Here is a 23,373-nt window from a genome sequence, read left to right as displayed (position 1 = left end):
TCATCTAGACACCCTACCCAATTAGCATCTTTGTAAGCCTCTAACTTCAATTGTCCATGGTTAGAAAACAATATGCATCTACTTGGGTGTCCCTTCAAATAGGAAAGTACCCTGTTAATAGCCTCCCAATGCTGAACTCGTGGGGCATGCATGTATTGACTCACCACACTCACTGCATAAGAGATGTCTGGTCGTGTCATACGTAAGTATAGCAATCGCCTCACTAATCACTTATACCTCCCAACATCCTTCACTAGTCCACCTTTTGAAACATTTGTACTGTGGTTTTGATCAATAGGTGTATCATCTGCCTTTGCCCCAAGTTTCCCCGTCTCCTATAGTAGGCCTGGAACATACTTTCTCTGTGAGATGAAGATCCCATGCTTGGACCTTGCCACATCAATGCCCAGAAAGTACTTCAACTCCCCAAGATCCTTAACTTCAAACTCATTGTGCAAATTTTTCTTCAAGGCATCAATCTCACTCAAATCATTTCCTATAACTATAATGTCATCCACATACCCAGAAAGTACTTCAACTCCCCAAGATCCTTAATTTCAAACTAATTGTGCAATTTTTTCTTCAAGGCATCAATCTCACTCAAATCATTTCCTGTAACCATAATGTCATCCACATACACTATCAAAACTGACACCAGTGACCCCCTCCTCTTCACAAGCATGTGTGATCAGATTGAGTTTGAGTATATCCAAATACAACCAATGCACTAAACCTGTCAAACCAAGCTCTAGGTGATTGCTTCAAACCATTATAGAGACTTCTTCAACCTGCATACCTTTCTCTTTTCCACATCATTGTAGAAAGTAGAAACTAGCAGGAAGATTCATATACACCTCCTCTTGCAAATCCTCATTGAGAAAAGCATTCTTCACATCAATTTGGAAGAGTGGCCAAAAGTACGTAGCTGCTAGTGATAGAAGAATCTGGACTGAGCTCATCTTTGCCACTAGTGCAAAAGTTTCCAAGTAATCTATGCCATAAGTCTGTGTGTACCCTTTTGCAACCAGCCTCGCCTTAAACCTTTCTATACTCCCATCAGCCTTGTATTTCACTATATAAACCCATCTGCATTCAACTGTCTCCTTGCCTTCTGATAGATCCACAATCTCTCACGTCTGATTCTTATCAAGGCTTTCATTTCCTCGTACATAGCTGCCTTCCACTCAGGTTTGGAGAGAGCCTCACAAACACCCTTGGGTATAGACACGAAGTTGAGGGAGGGAATGAAGGCTCGATAGGAAGGAGATAATCCATTGTAGGAAAGATAGTGTGAGATGCAATGAGCAGTACACTTTCTCTTTCCTTTTTTGAGTGCAATAGGAAGATCAAGGTCATCTGCAATGGGGTTAGGAGCAAGGGTAGCAGTATCAATAAGAACTAAACCATCAGAGGAAGGAAGGGGCATATCTGGGTCAGTGTCAGTCGAACCTAGAATCTCTGATGCGCCGATAGGGAGTGATGTGGGTTCCTATGTTTTGGAATCAACCTCCCTATGTAGTCATAGGCACTGTCGTGTAAAACACTGAGAAACAGGATGCAAGGGAGGTTCTAAAGTGGGTGAAATAGGTGGGTTAGACACTGGAGTGGACAAAGGGGCTGGAACTGGAAGTGGTATAGAATGCTCACTTCCTTCCCCAAAACACTCCACCCTAAGAAGATGAAGAACCCTCTACAAAAAAAGATGTGAACTCAAAAAAGGTGACATCTATAGTAACACACCGACTCCCAGAGACTAGGTCATAGCAACTATACCCCTTCTGATTTCCTGCATGCTCAAGGAAGACACACTTCTCGCCTTAGGGTCGAACTTTGAGTAGTGAGGACCAAGAACATGGACAAAGCATACACATCTAAACACTCTTAGAGGAATATGGAACATCTCCCCCTTAAGAAAAAGAAGGATGAATGGAGTGCTATATCCAAGAACATGAGAATGCACCCAATTAACCAAGAAAACCACTGTAAGAACTGCATCACCCGAAAAATTCCAGAGTCAAGACTTACTGTCCTAATTCAAAAACTGCTCTTCAAACAACCAAATTAGGGTTTTCACCAGACCCGTTAAACAGGAGAAAGGGAGAAAGTCTAGCCACTCCTACCAAAGGCTTCAGAAACCTTTCCAACTTCGGTCGATCTCAAAGATAGTTAGAATGCTTCTAATTTATCTCCAAGCGCCACTTCTAGACTCCCTCTATACCCTGTAATCAAAAGGCTCTCCAATTAGCTAGGGTTTTCGGGAAACTCTCCAAGAACCTGCTTTGGGCCCCAAACCAGCACTGCAATCTTCTCCAGAAACCTCCTCTAAGTGGGCTGGATACTTGTTTACCAATTAACCAATCAACTTTCCATACAACTTGTGTATGGGATTAAGAAGAAGAGAAGAGAAGGCTGGAGCGCCGCTTTGATAACAAGTTGTAGATCCCACCTGCAATAATCTGAATTAAAGAAGGGAAAAAACAGAAGAGAAGAAGAAGATTGAAGAAGATGGGAGAGAGAAATGTAGAGGAAGAAGAGGAAGAAAGGGAAGGAAGAAGTGAGAGAGTTCTAATCTCTACTCAGCCCAAAATGATCTGTTTTATTCTTTTGTTGTAAAAAATAAGGACAATTACATGAGTGTCCTTAGTAGGCCATCCATCACTAAATACGACAATAAAAAAAGAAAAACAGGCCCACTACCTACTAACACAAGTCATAAACAATACTTAAAGAAAAATAAAGAAATTAAGGCCCATTATCTCTACAGAGAGCATTTTTGTATTATGACAGATCTGTGCCTACATAGTTTTTGCATCAGTGGAGCTGCTCGTTATTGCTTTTATGATACTTTATACATCCCTTCATATACTGTACTTCTTGATATCTAATACAACACAATCACCTTTTTCTGAAAAAACAAGTGGTAAAGCATTTTCAAGTATCAGTAGCATAGCCACAGGAAATATGGAAATGATTGATAGTCTCACCACTTATGAAAATTTTACACACTTATTTTCATGTGAGGTGATAAAAACAAAAATTCTTCATTTTGAATCTTACATTTTATTTTTCGCATGAAGAGTCTCCCACTTGACCTGTATCAAAGACTTTTTATGATTGAGAACTTTTAACACCCAATGTAAGACCTCTTTATCTGGTAAAGTTTGTGCTTGAAGTTTATGAAATTGCTATTTTATTTAAATTATCTCATTTATAGTGATAGGGTGGTAATACATTCTCTTTCATTTTTTTTTTCTGTATTTATTTGTAGGTATGGGGCAATTGTTATGGATGATGAGAATGCTGATGGAAGTTTAGGATATACTGTACTTCACAACAGTTCTTGCCAGCATGCAGCTCCTACCTATATAAATTTGATGAATGCTGCAATTTTAAGGCTTTCAGCTCGTAATGGAAGTATGAGGCTTCAGACACGCAATCATCCATTGCCAATGACAAAGAGTCAGCATGCACAGCGTCATGTATGCTACTATCTTTACATTTATGTTTACAACTTTTAACTAATTCTGTATTGTCATTCCTTTCATATATTTGTGAGCAAGATAATACAATAAATCTAGGTTACAGAGAGGATAACCAGAAGATGAGTTCCCTAATATGTAAAATGTATTTATTTCAAACTGTTGTTAAGCTTCATTTCATTTTGGAAACTTTTATCACTAGTTATAAATGTAAATCTTAAAAATTTCAAAGTTTGTTGTTTCATCAACATTTTTGTAGGATCTTGATGCATTCTCTGCTGCAATTATTGTTAATATTGCCTTCTCCTTCATTCCTGCCTCTTTTGCAGTGTCCATTGTTAAGGTATGTCTTTTAGCGAAAGATTGATACATTTTGATATTCTGTCATTCAATTTGTCCATTCACCATTTCATCCTAGGTTACTACTATGGTTTGTAATGTATTGTTCTTGTTTATGTGTGCAAATTTATCATTAAGAGTGGCTACCCTGTTCATTTGATTGCATATCTTGCTGGTTTCATGCAATTAAGAGTGTATTGCCTTAGTGATTGGAAATAAATAGCTGATTTTGATTTTTCCAGAGAAGATTTAATATTTTTTTTTGGGTGTGAAAGACATGGCTGTTCATTTCCTTGTTTCATGCAAGTACTGCACTTCAACCTTTGACTTCTATTTACAGAGTAGAAATATAATATAATCCTTGCTACTATTTTGTAAGTTTCACAATTAATCTGAAGGAATCCAGTTGGTCTAAATCCAGGTAAGTTGAACAACTTTTTGAAGTCAGGGAAGCATAGTATTTCTTTCAGAATCCAAAGTTAAAACCAGAAAACCAAAATTAGTCTAATAAACAGGTTTTTTTTTGTCAATTATGGTACTTAGGCTTGCCGCTAGGAGGAACCCAAATCCATAGCCTTTTTGGATGCAATTATGGATAGGTTTTCTAAGAAGGTAGCAACTTGGAAGAAGTCTTATATTTTTCTAGGGGGTTAGGATAATCTTGTAAGTGGAAGAGAAAATAGACAAGAGAAAAGAATGATTTGGAGATTCAAAAGTGTAATCTGAAGAGCTATACTCGAAGTAGCAAGGAGGAGAAGAGAACCACAGAACTGAAGAGAATGTCGAATTGTTCTATCCAGCCGACCAGTCCTTTATTTATAGATGAATATGGTACAAGGTACAAGAAATTACTGGGATGCCCCTGATTAGTGATGGGACACCCAGATGACTTAAATCATTAAACAGGATTAGGCCCAGGCCCATTAACACAAGCCCAGTTACAAGATAAGTTAAACATAAGAATGGGCTAATAAGAACTCTTATCAGTCGAACATCACTCTAACATTCTAACACTCCCCCTCAAGCTAAGCATGAATATCAATCATGTTTAGCTTGCCAAGTATGTCCCTGAACTTCGTTGATGCCAGCCCTTTAGTTAATACATCTGCAATCTGCATCTCTGATGGAGTATAAGGTACACAAAGTTCTCCTGAAATAATTCTCTCTCTGACAAAGTGTCGATCAATTTCAATATGTTTTGTCCTGTCATGCTGCACAGGATTGTTGGCAATGTTGATAGCAGCTTTATTATCACAATACAGCTTGAGAGGACCCTCAGTCTTGATACCAAGCTCATTAAGGAGAGTCCTGAGCCATAAGAGTTCAGCAACTCCGTGTGCCATAGCCCGGTATTCTGCTTCTGCACTTGATCTAGCCACAACATTCTGCTTCTTACTACGCCATGTGACTAGGTTTCCTCCCAAGAATGTACAGTAACCTGAGGTTGATTTTCTGTCTCCAACGGACCCAGCCCAATCAGCATCAGTGTAGGCTTCAATTTCAAGTCTGCTGTTTTTTCTGAATAGAATTCCTTTCCCTGGGCAAGTTTTCAAGTATCTGAGGATTCTTTCCACTGCTCTCATATGAGGGGCCTTTGGTGAGTGCATGAATTGACTGACAACATGCACTGCATAGGCAATATTTGGCCGAGTAAGGGATAAGCATATCAGTTTTCCTACCAACTTTTGGTACCTTTCCTTATCACAGTATTCCTCACCCATTGATTCTTGTAATCCATGGCTTGGTTCTATTGGAGTGTCTGCTGGCCTGCACCCCATCATGCCTGTTTCTTATAGGAGATCTAGCACATACTTTATTTGACATATGTAGATTCCTTCTCTTGATCTAGCAACTTCAATTCCAAGAAAGTATCTCAGATTTCCCAGGTCTTTGATCTCAAATTCTGAAGCTAAGAACTCCTTCAGCCTCTTCATCTCTTTCACATCATTTCCAGTAATCACCATATCATCCACATACACAATGAGTGCTGTAAGTTTGTCATCCTGTCTCCTTGTAAACAATGTATGATTTGCACTGCTCTGAGTGTACCCTACTTTCTTCATGGCCAAACAAAGTCTCTCAAACCATGCCCGGGGAGATTGCTTCAAACCATATAATGCTTTCCTTAGTTTACATACCTTCTTTCCAACATCATATCCAGGTGGGGGTTCCATGAATACCTCTTCATGAAGATCACCATTTAGGATGGCATTCTTCACATCCAGCTGATGAAGTTCCCAAGAGAATTTTGCTGCTAGTGACAGTAGAACCCTGATTGTGTTGAGCTTTGCTACTGGGGCAAAGGTTTCCTTGTAGTCAATTCCTTCCTTTTGTGTAAATCCCTTTGCCACAAGTCTGGCCTTGTACCTCTCAATTGACCCATCTTCCCTGTGCTTTACTGTGAATACCCACTTGCACCCAACAGTGCCTTTCCCTTCTGGCAGGTCCACCAATTTCCATGTCCTTGCTTTCATTAGGGCTTTCATCTCCTCATTCATGGCTTCTTTCCACCTCGGATCAGATGCCGCCTCTGAATACCTGAAAGGGACACATACAGAGGAAAGGGAAGACACAAAGGAATGATAGGCAGGGGATAAGTGTGAGTAAGAAACATAATCGGCTATGGGATGCCGAGTGGTGCAAGAACGTACAGGCTTACGGAGAGCAATAGGAAGATCCAAATCTGAATTGAGTGAATCAGAATTACCTTGGATTGCAGAGACAGATTGATCTGAGTTCAACTGGTTGCAGTCATGAGGTTGAGGGGCCTTCTTCCTTCTACTGTATGTAAGTATCTCTTTTTCTTGTTTATTGGAACCTTCAGGAGCATCAGCCGAATCTAGAGAAGCAACTGGCTCAGTGGAAGTCTCACTAGGTTGACCCGGAATGTTACAGCTAGTAGTAGTGGAAGGTGATGAAATGGGAACAAAAAAGAAGGGAGAATGAGAATCCCCTTCCAACCCACTACTCTCCCCCTGAAGAGGATTCTGAGAAGACTGGAAATAGGGTTGAGACTCAAAAAAGACTACATCCCTAGTGACATATTTTTTCTTGGAGACAGGATCATAACACTTATACCCCTTCTGCGCAGGAGAGTACCCCAAAAATATTCCCTTTGTAGCCTTAGGATCCAGCTTGGTCTTCTTTGGATCTTTCACATGTATGAAGCATGTACAACCAAAAACCCGCGGGGGAAGAGGAAATTCTGGAAGAGTGGGACACAAAACAGAGAAAGGGATCTTCATACCCAGTACCTTAGATGGCATCCGATTTATCAGGTAAGATGCAGTAAGAATAGCTTGAGACCAATATTGCTTGGGCACATTGTGCTGGAAAAGAAGGGCTCGAGCTGTCTCCAATAGATGCCTGTTCTTGCGCTCAGCGACCCCATTTTGCTGAGGGGTGTAAGCACATGATGATTGATGTAACATGCCTGCATCTTCCATGAATGAGTTCAGGAATCTTTCAAAGTATTCAGCTGCATTGTCTGAACGGAATTGCTTGATCTTTTTATCAAATTGTGTTTCAACCATCTTGCAAAACATCATAGTTATCCGGGGAACTTCTTCACGTCCTTTCAACAGATAAATCCAAGTGCACCGAGAATAATGGTCAATAAAACTGATAAAGTAATGGAAGCCATCAATGGAAACAATGGGTGAAGGACCCCAAATATCAGAATGAACCAAATCAAAAGGGGTTTGAATTTCATTACTAGAAATTGGATACATTGATCTACATTGTTTTGACATTTGACACACATCACAAATTAAACTCTGACTCAGAATGCCCTTACATAATTCGGGAAACAACATTGCTAAGGAAGAAAAAGACAAATGACCTAGCCTAGCATGCCACAAGTGCAGCCTAGCTATTGACTCCACACTTTCCGGACTAGTAGTAGAAGCTTGCAAGGCTGAGCTGACATCTTCATCAAAATAGTAGAGGCCCCCATACTCATGACCACTCCCAATCGTTCTCCTCGTCAATCTGTCCTGGAAGACACAATGAGAAGGAAAGAAAGTTATACTACAGTTCAAGTTTTTTGTAAGCTTTGAAACAGACAACAGATTTGAGGTAAGACTAGGAACATGTAGGACTGATTTAAGAGAGAGATCCTTGCTTAGGTCAACCACCCCCTTTCCAGAGATGGTGGAGAGGGACCCATCAGCTACTCTCATCTTATCCTGGCCAGACAACAGATGATATGTGGAGAATAAGGAGGACATATGTGTCATATGGTCAGTGGCTCCTGAATCAATCACCCAAGAGGTAGAATTAATGGAACTAGATGCACTAAATGCAGAGGTTGTACCTGATTTGGCAAGAGAGGTGGAAGCTAAAGAATTGTTCTTCAGACGGGCTAATGCCCGGCTGAGAACCTCTACCTCACTAGCTGTGAAGCCCAAAGTACTTGGTCCAGAGGAGTCGGCAGCCTGCCTTGCGGTGGAAGATGACACTGTCTGAATACTCTGTGAGTTGTCACTACTGTTGTTGGTGGCAAGATTCCCACTTGCTGTGTGGCCCTTATATTGCCTTTTGTCCTTTCTCAGAGCAGCTGGCTTCAGATGAGGGTACAGGACCCAACATTTCTCCTTTGTGTGTTTCTCACCACCACAATGTGTACACTTGAGGGACTTCTTGTCTGAAAATCTATTCCCCTTAGTGGAGACTAAGGCTGAATGTTCTCTAGGTAGTTCTGTTGACTGTGTCTGGAAGTCAACTTGCATCTCCTTTCTCCTTACTTCTTCATTCCTCACCAGGTAGTAGACATGGTGAAGCTCAGGTAATTCATCTCTCCCTAGAATCTGTGACCTTATACCTTCATATACAGGGTCAAGACCCGCCAGAAACTTGAAGGCTCTGCCCTCCTCAATCTGCTTATCATGCCTCCCCTTATCATTAGCATTTTCCCAATCCAAGATCAAATGGTGGTCAAGCTCTTCCCAGAGGCCTTCTAGTGTTGCAAAGTCGGTTGCCACGGACATGTCTCCTTGCCTTAGGGCTGCAATGTCTTGGTTCAGCCTGTAGATTCTAGCATTGTTCTTTTTCTGGCCATATGTCTTAGATACTTTCTCCCAAATTTTAGCAGCTGTGGGGAAGTGATGAACAGTTCTGGCCACCATAGGAGTCATAGAGGCCAGCAACCAAGACATGACTGTGGCATTTTCCTTGCACCACACGGTGTATTCAGGACTGCCAATTTCTGGTTGTTTCTTGTCTCCATCCAAATAGCCTGTGAGGTCACGAGAGGTAATGAACAGCATTGCTGAGACAGACCACTCTTTGAAGTTATACTCATCTAGCAGCACACTTGTAATCTGCAAGCTGTGCAGATTAGGGTTTTCCAGGTTTGAGGACCTTGTAACAGGTCTGTTATCTCTAGAGGAAACTTCACCGGATAGTGAGGACATCCTAACTTCAGTCCAAGAGTTGTTCACAGTACTATAGGTGATTCTGTTAAGGACTGGCCAAATTGGTCAGTTCACAGTACGGGTACAGTAGCAAGTAGAGGTTTGTAACTGAACCAGTTCACAGTGTTGGTAAAAGTTGCCGCAGTTCTGGTAAAAGGTAAAGGTCTGTAACTGAACCAGTTCAGTCCAAGAGTAGGGCTGATAACCGACCTGAAGAAAATCTGTAACTGAAGTTGCCGCAGTTCTGTAAGAGTCTTGTTGATGCACTAAGACTGCAACTGTAGAGGCTGATGCACCGAAACTGCAACTGAAGCTAAAGGAGCTAAGTCTTTACCACTTGTTCTGATGCATCAAGACTGCAACTGAAGTTGAAGGAGCTAAGTCTTTACCACTTGTTCTGCACAAGTCTTGCTGGAGCACGAAGCTGTAACTGTAGAGGAAGTTCTCCCCCTCTCGGCTAGTGCTAGGACTGCTGAATCAGCCCTCAACCAGGTCTGTCCTATACAGACCTCTCTGGGTCTTACTTCCCTTGAGTCCTACAACCAAGAGAAACCCTAGGTTCGAACTTGCTTTACTCTCTTACACTCCTAGGTTTTCACTGCAGCAACCCAGAAAAGGAAGAGAGAAGATGAAAGGACAGCAAGAGAAAAGAGTACGCCTGCTGAAACAGGAAGGAGCTAATGCTCTGATACCATGTAATCTGAAGAGCTATACTCGAAGTAGCAAGGAGGAGAAGAGAACCACAGAACTGAAGAGAATGTCGAACTATTCTATCCAGTCGACCAGTCCTTTATTTATAGATGAATATGGTACAAGGTACAAGAAATTACTGGGATGCCTCTGATTAGTGATGGGACACCCAGATGACCTAAATCATTAAACAGGATTAGGCCCAGGCCCATTAACACAAGCCTAGTTACAAGATAAGTTAAACATAAGAATGGGCTAATAAGAACTCTTATCCGCCGAACATCACTCTAACATTCTAACAAAAAGTAAGTGGGTGGTAGTCCCTATAATAGGCAACCATAACAAGAGGGGAAAAGACTGAACTACCCCCCCTCCCCCCCCTCCACTAGTCCCCCTTCAATCTTTTTTTTTTTTTTGATCAGCAAATAATTTCTTTAAAGATGAAAATTAAGGATAATACAATTGTTGAAAATACAAGCACCCGTTGGTAACATTTTACAAGTTTGCCCAAAAAAGGTTTTGCCCATCAACTCCCTGTTTGGCTAATACATCTGCTACCCTATTTGCAGACCTTCTCACCCAGCTGAACTGTGAATTCAATTGCTTTGCAATAACATCAATTTCCCTGAGAGCATTTTGTATTTCCAAGGTGCTGCCTTGTGATGCTTTGCCCAATTGATCACTAGTTGTGAGTCACCTTCCACTTCCAAATCTCTAATGCCAAGCTGCCGTGCTTTTCTTATTTCTTGTAACAATGCCAAAGTTTCTGCATTTATCAAATCTCCCATGCCGATTGGTCCTGAACACAAAACCACCATTGAACCTTGATGGTCTCTGATAACTTTAATACCTGCTCTTCCTGTGTTGCTCATAGAGCTACCATCAAAGTTTAGCTTCAGTTTGTTTACAGTTGGGGGCTTCCATTCCATCCTCACCTCTTCAGTGCATCTATCTAATTATGCCACTTCATACCAAGCTCTTATAATATTATTAACTGAAAAGACTTTGAACATTTCCAATGTTTTTACCCAGAGAGCAGTTCTCACTGAAATAGCTTCCACAATCTCCTCCCTGGACCTGCTTTTCTCATTGAAAATTCTGCTGTTTCTTTCCTCCCAAACTCTCCAAACCAAGGCAGCTCTTAAAATCCTCCACATGATTTTCCCTCTCTTTTCCTTGGGTCTCAGGAAATTGGGGTTGAAAAGGTTTATCACTTCTTACTGAGGGGGGGGGGGGGGTCCATCTGCAACCAAAGAGAGAACAGAAATATTCCGAAAGGAAAACCACAAGAGGACAGAAGATTAATAAGTGAGGCAAGGCTTAATCACTAGCCTTACAATGAACACACATATGAGGAGAAAGGCAAGTGTTTGGCCTCCTTTTCTGTAGCATGTCATATGTGTTTTTTTTACCAAGGAATACTTCTCAACACAAAGCTTGTATTAGGTGGGATAGGTTTATACCAAATTTTCTTCACTGGAAAAGATAATCCTGCGGAGTTGGGGCGGACTAAAAGATTAAAGAAGGAAGTACAAGAGAACAAGCCAGCAAGGGAGGGGATCCCAACCCTAGCATCAGGTGTGTTTGGTCCAAGTAAGCAGACTTCAAAGAGGACAACAAAGAAATGAGTGACTCACATTCATTTTCCCTTAGGCTCCTCTTGAAACCAAAGTCACAGTTAATCCCTGTTGGGGATAAAGCACCAAACTTGAAGACAGACTCAAACTTGTAAGTTGTCAGGGAATAGAGGATTGGAAATTGTTGGCAAAGGGGCATGCCACCTACCCAAAAAGAGGACTTTACTCCCACATCCCACATGAAAGCAAATGGAGTTTAAGAATAAAGGGAGTACCTCTATTATTTCTTTCCACAGTGATTTTGAAGAAGTGTAAGAGTCCATCTTTGCATCCCAGACATTCTCCCCTAAACTATGTATGCTTTCAATGACTGTGTGCCACAACCTATCTCCATCTAGGGGGAATCTCCAGAGCCACTTTCCTAGTAGCGCTGTATTCCTTTGATTTACATACCTGCTCCCATTTTATCAAGTGACCCTTTCTTTCCTCCCCCGGTTCCAAAAGGTAGTCCCTCATAATCTTCTCTAACTGCTTAGCTATTTTGACCAGGATCCTAAAGGTGGATAGGTAATAATTAGGTAAATTTGCTAGAGTGGATTTAATTAGAGTTGTTCTTCTCCCTAAAGAAATATAGCTCCTTTTCTACATAGCCAGTTTTTTACAAAATATTTCTAGGATAGGTTTCCAGAAACTCTCTGCTCTTGGGTTTCCTCCCAACAGTAGGCTAAGGTAATTTAGGGGTCACTCTTTCACCTCACAACTTAGGAATCTAGGATTTGTGCCCATAGTCCCGCTTCTTTTTTTTTTGGAGTCCCCCTTCAAGTTGGGTTATACATATCAATCATTCTGAACTTGTTACAAAGTTCAACATGATGAGGAACAGGAACTCCTTTTATAAGGATATTGGCTAACTGATTGGGTTGTGCTTAGGGTTGATACAGGAATTCCTAATACAGGCATCCTGCTATTCTTATGTTGTGCTTAGGGTTTTTCTTTGAAATATTTAATTTGATTTAATAAAGGTAATGTGCTTCTTTTTGCTCTAGTGAAGAAATGTATGTTGTTAATTACATATTATGTTGGTTGCAAATATTATTTCATAAATTTAGCTCAAGCTGGACATACATTGTATAGTTTAAGATAACTAAAATATTTTCTATTACAAGTTTACTGTGTAGTGATCTTGTATCATAGTTGGCGTGTTAGTAAATTTAATGCATAGTAGTATATGGTATTAATTGATGCAGGAACGTGAAGTAAAAGCAAAGCATCAGCAACTTATTAGTGGGGTATGTTTTCTCATTTAAAGAATTATATGTTCTCAAGGATAGTTCTTATATTATTTTATATTGTTGTATTAATCAAGATTAATATCTCCTCAGGTGTCTGTACTGTCATATTGGACTTCCACGTACATATGGGACTTTATCAGCTTCTTGTTTCCTTCATCCTTCGCTATAATTCTCTTTTACATATTTGGTATACAATTTAACTAGACTTTCTCTCCAGAATATTGCAGTTCTTTCAATCATCTTGTATTCTTGGTGCTTGTCAGACTGACCTGATGATTGTAGTTCATTTTGTTTGATGTTATCAGAATTATTACATTATAGTAGCTACTTCCTTTCTGTATCGCAACATCTTTTGACCAACTTTCTCATGGTTATGTTTAAACCTTATTTGATAGTTTAACCAAGAGAACAAAGGGAATTCATGGGTTTACTTTTTGTCTATAGGTCTGGATCAGTTCATAGGAAATGGTTGTTTCTTGCCAACTATCTTCTTGTTTCTAGAATATGGATTAGCAATCGCAGCATCAACATATTGTCTCACTTTTTTCTTTTCTGAGCACTCTATTGCGCAGGTTGCACTTCCTTTTCTTTTCCCATATAATTGTGACACCTCCTACTTCACACCCTCATGGGCATGCTAACAAATCTAAAATTATTGCAGAATGTGGTTCTTTTGGTACACCTGTTTACTGGACTCATTCTCATGGTTATTTCATTCATAATGGGGCTTATTCCAGCAACTGAACATGCAAACTTGTTTCTTAAGGTTAGTTTACTTAAAACATTTTAGAATCATTGCATTTATGACTGTAGTTTAGTGTGACACTGAATGTTAGTTTTCTCTTATGACTCTTACATATATTTCCTTTGTCTTTTTCAAATAATTTTTGTCATATATTTAAAATTTACTATTATTTTGGGTTGGGTATCTACAGAAGCATATTAATTTGTCTGCTGTGTAAGGTTGAGAAAGAGAACCTCTATATCCAAGAATTGCTGTTTACATAATTATGCCACTAGTCTTTTACTGCTTTGTTAACACCCCTAGAAGGAAAAAAAAAGACAAAGAAAACAAAGAGTCAGAGTGCTTACCATAAAAGAAAAGAAAAGAAAAGATTAGGCCTACAGTAAATTCCCTATTATTGTTATTGTTATTATTGTTGTTGTTGGTGGTGTTGTTATTAATATTAATATTAATATTATTATTCATGTTGACTAGTCTCTGTGTGTTTCTTCTACCCTTTTCCCCTTTAAACCGTTTTTTTTTTTGCTTGAAGAAAATATTTTATTAAGAAAAAGTGACAAACAAACACACAATTACACTGACAGAGTAGCAAGACCAAATTGGAGGGTTTCCACAAAACTCCCTTTGATTAACGACACTCATACCGTTAACAATATGAGAAGCTTTTACAGGACATGTAGCTGTTTCAAAAATAATACCCCAGTTTTTAACCATCTATAAGACATCACAAAGAATAAACTATACTTAAACAGGGCATCCTACAAGGGAATTTACCCAATACTTTGCTATCAGTCTCCAAAATTGTATTATTTAAAGCAAGTTTTTGCTAGGATCACTCCTTTCATAATATCTACAGAGCTTCAGCTGCAGCCAAGCTGGAAACTGAATTTTCTGCAATGAAGTCCATTACATTCTCTATCAACTACACCAAACCTCATAAAACCCATTGATTTAAAAAGTGTGCCTAGGTGCATAGATGAGGCACATTTTAAGGTATTCACCTTGCCTAGGCCCCAGACACAACACTTTCAAAAGGCGCATGCCTAGTTCACCTTCGCTTCAAGGCCTCGTACTCGGCTTCATTGTTGGAGGTAGGGAAGTTGAACCGCAACGCATATTCCAACTTGTTGTTTGGGGTGGGAATATGAGGCCGGCTCCACTTCCTTTGGCATTGGAGGATCCATCCATGAACAAAATCCAAGTAGGCCGAGGCCTCTCATCCTCTTCGGGGGCCTGGCTGGGGGCACGACTGAAAGTGCATTTGACCAAGAAGTCTGCCAACGCTTGTGCTTTTATTGCAGGCCTCGACTGATAGTGTAAGTCAAACTCTGATAGCTCGACGGCCCACTTGGTTAGCCAACTCGAGGTCTTAGGTTTGCAGAGCACTGACTTGAGGGGTTGGTTGGTCAGTACCGAGATGCTGTGAGCCTAGAAGTAGGGCCTCAGTTACTTGGTCTCGGCATCACAAAGGACCTTGTTGATATAATAAACTGGCCTCTGAATTCCTTTGTCTTATCATACTAGAATTGAGTTGACGGCCTCGTCCCCGGTTGAGAGGTATAAGAATAGGGTCTCTCCTAGGAGGGGCCACATGAGCAAAGGAGGCGACGTGAGGTAGAACTTCAATTCGTCAAAGGTTTTCCAACACTCTTCAATCCATTGGAAGTCCTTGAGCTTCTTGAAAGCTCAGAAGAAAGGTATGCGGCGGTCGGCTGACTTAGACATGAATCGATTGAGGGTTGCGACTCGACCAACGAGTCTTTGAGTTTCCTTGATGGACCAAGGGGGCTCCATGACAAGTATGGCTTGTATTTTCTCGGGGTTGGCCTTTATGCCTCGTTGGGTGACCACAAAGCTCAAAAACTTGCCCGAGGTGATGCAAAAGGCACACTTGTTGGGGTTCAATTTAATGTTGTGCTTCCTTAGCACCTCAAAGGTCTAGCCGAGGTCCGAGGTGTGCTAGCTAGCCTTTAGGCTTTTCACCACCATGTCGTCGACGTAGGCCTCGACGTTCCTCCCCATCTGGTCCTTGAATATCTTATTCACTAGCCATTGGTAGGTGGCCCTGGCATTCTCCAGTTCAAAAGGCATCACTTTGTAGCAGTAGGTGCTGTGCTCGGTGATGAATGAGGTCTTCTCCTCCTCACCGGGGTGCATCTTGATCTAGTTGTACACGGTGAAAGCGTTCATGAAGCTTAACAACTCGTACCCTGTGGTGGCGTTGATGAGGTGGCCAATCCTCGGCAAAGGAAAGCTGTTTTTGGGGTAGGCCTTGTTGAGATCTCTCAGATGAAGCCGACGTCGAGTAACTTATCCACCTCCTCTCCAATGGCTTTCCAACGCTTTGGTGCAAAGTTCCTCTTCTTTTTCTGAACTGGCCTACAGCTCGGGTCTACGCTTAGCCAGTTCAGAAAGTGTCTTGCGTGACCTGACTCGTTCCGCCTTCTTGAAGGAAGGTGGAGTCCATCATATGGATGGCCAAACCATGTTGGATGATTGGGTGAAATTTCAAAAATTTTCTTTCAACCTTTCGGGAATCGTATTCCCAGTTTTAGAAAAACTGCATTGTTCTAGGATCGATCTTGCACTGAAACCGGATCAGATTTGAAACCAAACAAGAGGGAGATGTATACCTAATACGGATTCCACAAATGTAGCTCCCAAAGTGGTAGTTCACGCCCAAATCAAATCCCAAAACCAACTTCCACTGAAGATGGCGCAGCTTGGAGTGAAGCCAGTTCAACAATGCAGTTTTGAGCAAAACTACAATCCAACACCTTGGATCGAACTAGGGAGGTGAGCATGAGATTTCTCTGAATTTTTCTTGCAAAAATCAGAGAGAAAGAACTGATCTTTATCAGTCCCAAGTTGTAGTCGAACTGGGAGAAAACTAGGAGACAAGGGTGCAGAGAGGACCATAAATTGCAAAAATATGAAGCTGTCTTGGACTGGTCCGCCCCCTCCTCTTTTATAATCTCTTATGGAGCTATTTCCTAATCTAATTAGGAGATAATCCAGGTCCAAATCAGATTTGGACTCTCTTTAGAGATAGACCTTATCTTATAAGATTAGGTGCTCCATTACCCAGATCCAAACCTAGATTCACCCCATGTCACATGACAGCTTAAGCAGTCATGTGACATCTTGATTAATGATATTAATCATGGGCTTTAGGCCCATTGGATGTATGGCTCACAACCCAAGAGTGTTGCTGGCCTACTTAGGTTTAATTTGTATGGGATGGGACCCCAACAATGACCTCACATAAGCCCACATGGGTTCGGCCCAGCCTCTGTGAAAAGGCCTGGCTGAATTCACTACCAAATGCAGTGAACCCCTAAGCTCATCACTATGGGCTCAAATGGGCCCAACATTTACTATTAAATGATCCTTGAATCCAGCCATCCTATGAAAACCCAAGAATAATGGACTTAAGTAAGATATAGCCCATCTGGTAATTAGTCCTTAATGGTTTCTTACACTTAACCTCTCAGCCCATAATGATCAAACACTGCCCAACAGGGAAGGACCTCTCCCCTGACTGCAAGGTGCAGTGTCGCACTCTCTGCTCAGATGGATCACAGGAATTAAATCCTTTTGCAAACACTTTTCTTAAAACATAATATATATATATATATATATATATATATATATATATATATATATATACATATAAATATATTTTGCAAAACAAATCTTAAACATGGTTGAAATCCACTACCGGCAGTTTAGGTTTCCATCAGAGAGAGTGCAGTCCCGATCATTCACTTTGTCCGACGAAGGGGCTGATCCTATCACTATGACCACACACTCAAGTGAATTCTCAGACTGCCCCAACATGCCCAGGTTTTGACCCCCAAAGGATCTCAATGATTGGCATATTAAAGATAGCCCGATCCGACACCTAGTGGAGTACCATAATCAAGTCTAGGGGTTATGTGTAACTTTCCAATTTTTTCCATCAGTCTCCAAGGTCCAGGGCATAACTCGAAAGTGGTCCGGGTTTAGTGCTTCAATCAAACACACATTACATGTGCTTCGGGTCTAACCCTAGCAGCTGAGACAAATTGCTCAAACTTCTTTAGTAGCACGCTAGTGTCAGCCTTGGCAGGATAAACTCCACAAGTCTATCCAATGGCTGAGAACATTCTAAACTAATAGGAGTCTCATACGCGTCCAGTTTAAGGGGTAATTTCATAGAAACATACCAATGACAACATGAAACAATAATGTACTTTATTCACTTACAATAAATGTATCTATACATCAATGTGATCGGAGCTAAGAGCGTACACTATCTAACACTTCTTGGGCTCAGCTTTGTCAGGGGAATTGAGATGAGGTCCTCAACCAGTTGGCCTCGGGTCGCTGGTTCATCCCTGAGGTCAAGCCCTTCCAATAATAAGGCTTCTTTATTCTCGCCTTTTAGTGCTGCGACGTAGCATTGTCTGGTCGCTTGTTGGTTCCCCTTGACTACTCCCACGCCATGCTCGCTGGGGAACTTCATGGTGAGATGATAGGATGAGATGTCCGCCTTGAGTGCATGAAGGGCTGGCCTCCCTATGATGGCATTATATGGGGAGCTTATCTTCACAACCAAGAACCCAGCCATGACTTGCTGAGGCGTGGTTCCTACTCTGACTGGTAGGGTTATCTTTCCTTCAGTCTTGATGACTGCTCCGGAGAACCTGACTAGTGGCATGTCCATAGGTTGCAATCAATCTGGCGTCAACTTTATCTTCTCAAATGTGTCATAGAACAAGATGTTGGCCGAAGAGTTGCTGTCCAAGAGGATTCTCTTCACCATGTAGTTGGTGATGGTCATAGACACCACCAACACACGTCATGGGTAGTGAGACCCTTTGCAGGTTGTCGTCGGAGGAGATGGAGTCTTTTGGCCAAGGCCTTTTAGGCATTGGGCTTTGGATGTTGTACTGCTTGGCATATGCCTTCCGGGCCAAGGCAGATGCTCCACCTGAGGCCGAGCCCCCAATGATGACTTAAATGACTCCAGCTAGGGGGTGACGGGCCTGGGTCCTGGCTTGTTGCTGTTGCTGTGAGGACGAGGCACCGGCATCGCCCCCGACATACTCCTTCAGGCGCCCGCGGTGGATGAGGGACTCGATCTTGTTCTTGAGTTTGTAGCAGTCCTCGGTATCTTGATTGGTGTCGCGGTGGTACTTGCAATACTTCTTGGGGTTATCTCTTTTAGGGTTCCTCTTCAACTTAGCCGGCCATTTCACGTATTCCTCTTTCCCTACTTGCATTAGTATATGCATTCAGGTAGAGCTTGGTGGTGTGTATTTGTTGAAGGAAGGAATCGACAGCTTCTTCTCATTGTCTTTCCTGATGTGGTTGTGGTCGTGACCATCCCTTTCCTTCATTTTCTTGTAGGTGACCCCTTGGCTAGCCTCGGCCTCTAGTTCCTGGAGAACTTGTTGGCTTCGGTCTCCTCGGTGGCGATGCATTTTTGGACTTTCTTCAAGAACTTGGCTTTATTCTTGGGCGGTGTCTTGGAGATGGACCAACTAAGGGTCGGGTTGGAGGCCGCTAATGGCTGCATGCATAGAGACCGAGGGGTCAAGGCCCCTTCAAGCTCCACTTGGTTGAATCGGTCCATGTATGCCCGAAGGTTTTCCTTGCGCTTCTACTTGATGGACGTTAGGGAGACGACGGTCTTTTGGCATCGTCGACTGCTGACGAAGTGGGAGAGAAAGAGATCTGCAAACTGGTCCCAAGAGTTGACGGACCGAGGGGGGTGTGTGGAGAACCATCTACGTGCTGCTCCCTTGAAGGTGGCTTGGAAGGCTCGGCACATCAAGGCATCGGAGTACCCGTAGAGGAGCATGAGGGCTCTGAAGCTCTTCAAGTGGTCGTCCGGACTTGTGCTCCTATCATAGGTCTCTAAGGTGGGAGGCTTAAAGTTAGGTGGGAATGGCTCCGAGGTGATGGAGTCGGTGAAGGCCTCCATTTGGGTAGATGAGAGGTTCTAATTGGTGGAGGCATCACCTCAGCCCACCTTCACCTGTCAGATCTGATCTTGAATGGCGCCTTTTTGCGCCTAAATGTCACCAAGACGTCGGTCAATCAGGACCTTGACCTTGTCTAGGTTCTCTTTCACGTGGGACGGGTTGGCCTTGTTCCTGAAGTACTTAGATATTGGTACCTCTTGAGCCTTGCGAGCTCAGCAATTGTTAATGAGATCGTGAAGGTCAGACATTGGTGGGGGAGAGGTGTAGCGTCGGCCTTCAGCCCTCGAAGGAGGATTGTAGTGGCCAAAGCGCCCGTTGTCATCCCGGTTGCTCTTTGCACGACGATGGTGGTGATCGTGGTCCTTACAGTTGACGTGGGACCCCACAAGTTCACCTCTCGGGTTGGGGAGAAAAGAGGTCTTTGACGGGGGCTTGCTAGCCCATTGGCTACTGTTGTTGGATTCTGAGGGGTTGGCCTTCCCCTGGCTGACTAGGTGTTGGCCCCGTAGCGTATGGGTGGATCGCCCACTATATTGTCCCTGGCTCCTGACGAGGAAGCCACCTTGTGGGCAGCCTCCGGTCGGATGCTCTACCTCGTCTAACTACTGGGCTAGGTTATCCAGCCTGTCTAGGACCAACTTGAATTGGTCCATCATAACTAAGTTCTGAGTGTTAGGAGTATTGTCTTGCTTATCAGCCATGTCGGAAACTTGGTGGATTAAGTTATGTTGTTTTTAAGGGAAGTCTTGAAAACGTTCCCACAGACGACACCGATTGTTTCTACCATATATGGGACCGAGGGCAACAAGGTAATTTCCTTAGTGTCCAAGGCCGATTGGTCCAACCTGTAAATAAGAGAAGAACACACGTTAGAGGCCCTAGGTGTTATCCTAGGGACGGAGACTCTTAACAGTCAAGTTAGTTAGAGAGGGGTCGGACCAGGCAAGAGACGAGAGCTTAGAGTTTAGTCCTTAATAGTCGAGAATGGTAATCTAGATCTTTACCTTGAAGTGAGTGCCCCCTTTTAAGGCTAACCTTGCCTTAGGAGTGGTTGGAAGCAGTTGGTGATGTGTGGCTAGGATTTGATCTGGTCCATGCCATGTGGTGCAATCTGAGGCATGCCAAGTATCTCTAATCAGTATGAAACTGAAAAGTGAGGGTGAGGACAAGACACCCTCCACTGAGAGATTAATATCCACATATAGATACCTCTCTTGTCAATATATCCTTCATTTGAATCCAATTCCATATTATTTTCAAAATCAGCTTCCGATGATGATTACCTATTTCATTTCTAGTAAGCAAGGAGAAGATTGTAAAATATAAGGTATGAACATTTGTAGAGAAATGACTACTAACAAAAGTGTCACATTAGATACCGAAGGATACAAACTTATCAGCTTGTATTCCTTTTTTGTAGTACTTATCAGCATATATTCTCCCTCCAAATTTGGACCTTTTAAGCTATTAGAGGATTTTTGGACCTTTTAAGCAAAAGGCGCATATTTAAAAATACTGCTAAAGTTCTCTCCAGAAGTTAGGGATTCCCTAGGGCCTAGTCTTAATCACATCTCAACGTTGTTATTTCTTTTCCCTTGAAGATACTACAAAGCAGTGTAATTAAAGATTGCGTAGGAATTTCGGAGGCCTACCACCTAAGCAAACAAACTAGTTGGGTGGTATAGATATCAAAACCTTAGTACAAAAAACTCTTTATTCCCCTCCCCACGGCTATTAATATGATTGTGTATACCTCATTTTGAACCAGGGAGGTTATTCAAAAATCTTGTCTTTTAATGAAAATCAAGTGTAAGTTTTCATTTAACCATTTTGTAATTCAATTTGCAGTTTAATATTTTACAATTTACATATAATTATACATTATGATAATCTTATATATTGTTACACGTTTATTTATTCATTTTTCTCACCTAGACAATGCCTTGTCATCTTAACATGAATTTACCCTGCCATGTCATAATGCCTTAACATTGCCTAGCTGCCTCAACTGCTACAATCATTCATTAATCTTCAAATGCATAACCTCTTTTACTGATATTTGTATAATTTATGGCAGAACTTTTTTAGATTATCACCAGGGTTCTGTTTTGCGGATGGGCTTGCTTCATTGGCTCTTCGACGACAAGGATTTAAACATGGATCTGATGATGGAATTCTTAACTGGAATGTGACTGGTGCTTCTATCTGTTATTTAGGTGTTGAGGTGCTGTCTTGATCTTGTACATTGTGCATGTCTTTTTTCCTCTTTTGTTCTTTCATAGATAGATTAGATAGGTACCAACAACATAATATATCTCTCCCATCTAACTAGTGGTTGAGGAACAATCAGTGTGCCTGATATGAAACCATACTGTTCTAAACAAGACATATAATTTTATTTTAGGTTGGCTAACTAGATTAGTTTCTTGAATTCTATATCTTCCAGTTTGTGTTTGTTTGGTAATATACTGCAATTACAGATGCGAGATTATATAGTGTGCCTCCTTTATTTTTTTAATGTTGGAATGCTATATTATTAAAAAAACTTGCACATTATTGATTTTACCCCTTGCTTCTTATGTAAAATTTGATATTTTTGTACAATGTAAAATATCTACATGGACATGCAATGCACTAGCATTGTAAGAGTTAACCTCTTAGACTCTTAAAGGGATAGGAGGGATTCCTGTTAATAACTTTATAACATATGTGGCTTTGGAACTACCTAAAATATATTGGGGGGGGGGGGTATTTGGATGATTGGTTCTTTAACGAAACTATGAAAGAAGAGGAAGAGAGGAAATATGGGGCTGAATCCCCACTGGCAATTTAGTATGTGGAAATCTGGCCATTTTTGTTAATGAATGTGAATGCTCAAGGGCCTTTCTCTTGGGTTCAGGTTGGGTTGGGTTGCTCAAGGCCTCATCCCTAACCTAACCCAAAGCCGGATTCACGTTTTTAAACCCTAACCCTTTAATACAACCTGACGTTTTTGGAATGGGTTCAGGCTAACCAGATAATCCACACCAAGTTGCACCCCTACCATCCATTATCGGTGTTGCTTTGTGTCACCCCAAGTAAAACAAGGCAATGACTAAGAAATCTCTCATCAAGAATGGTACTTGGATCTGGTTTCTCTCCTTGTTGCTAAGATATCAATATGCTATAAATGAGCTTTTACTATCAAAAAGAAGCCCAATTGTTCTATGAATAGGTACAAGGTATTGTCGCACTCGAACTTATGAAATTGATTATGAGAAGGGATTCTTTCCAATAGCCAAAATGAATACCATCAGAATTATACTCTCTCAGTGAACAAAGCTTGGCCACTTCATTTACTTGATATAAAGTACATATCACTGTATGCAAATTAAAGGAAGAAAGAAGATGTCTGTTCTTCCTAAAAGTGACTCTTCCTAATCAGGAAGGCAAGTGTGAAGGTTAAAGAAAGCAATTTATGTGCTGAAGCAGTCTCTAAGGTTCTAGTTTGGGGAGTCATATTGTTAAAAAGTGAGGATTTAGTAAAGTCATGCCTATCATACACTCTTTGTAAGGAAGAAGAGAGAAGCCGCTACCATCCTTATCGTGTAATGGGATAGTCTCTAGGTCCTCTAAAATATTTCTTATCCATATCAAAAGAGGACATTTTTATTTTCCAGAGAATTAAGCCCTCTACAAGAAACAAGAAAGCTTGGAACAAGACCAATAGGTATACCCATGGATCTGAATTTGAAGTTAGATGACTGTAGTGGAGAGCCTGTTTAGTATGTGGGAAGATTTCAACAACTTACAGGGAAGTTAATATTATCTCTCTTACAAATCTATTGAGCTAGTTTATGCACTCTCCTAGGGCTCCACATCTGGA

At 41.5% G+C, this 23,373-nt stretch overlaps 1 protein-coding gene across 4 annotated transcripts in view; it reads left to right on the top strand.

Moving 5' to 3' along the window:
* Nucleotides 1-23,373, top strand: part of ABCA1 (ATP-binding cassette A1) — a 144,985-nt gene that overhangs the window by 67,528 nt on the left and 54,084 nt on the right. For all 4 annotated transcript variants that reach the window (XM_088955395.1, XM_088955394.1, XM_088955396.1 and 1 more), the window contains 7 exons: nt 3,269-3,479; nt 3,739-3,822; nt 12,747-12,788; nt 12,882-12,978; nt 13,236-13,363; nt 13,453-13,557; nt 21,586-21,732. In XM_088955395.1, the coding sequence (XP_088811521.1) occupies nt 3,269-3,479; nt 3,739-3,822; nt 12,747-12,788; nt 12,882-12,978; nt 13,236-13,363; nt 13,453-13,557; nt 21,586-21,732 (814 nt within the window). The remainder of the gene's footprint in view (nt 1-3,268; nt 3,480-3,738; nt 3,823-12,746; nt 12,789-12,881; nt 12,979-13,235; nt 13,364-13,452; nt 13,558-21,585; nt 21,733-23,373) is intronic.

The sequence above is a fragment of the Nelumbo lutea genome, chromosome 7 (assembly GCF_056320005.1).
Source record: "Nelumbo lutea isolate HS-2025 chromosome 7, American lotus-T2T, whole genome shotgun sequence".
NCBI lineage: Eukaryota > Viridiplantae > Streptophyta > Magnoliopsida > Proteales > Nelumbonaceae > Nelumbo > Nelumbo lutea.
The sequence above is the reverse complement of the archived record's forward strand: the minus strand, read 5'-3'. Positions and strand labels throughout refer to the sequence as shown.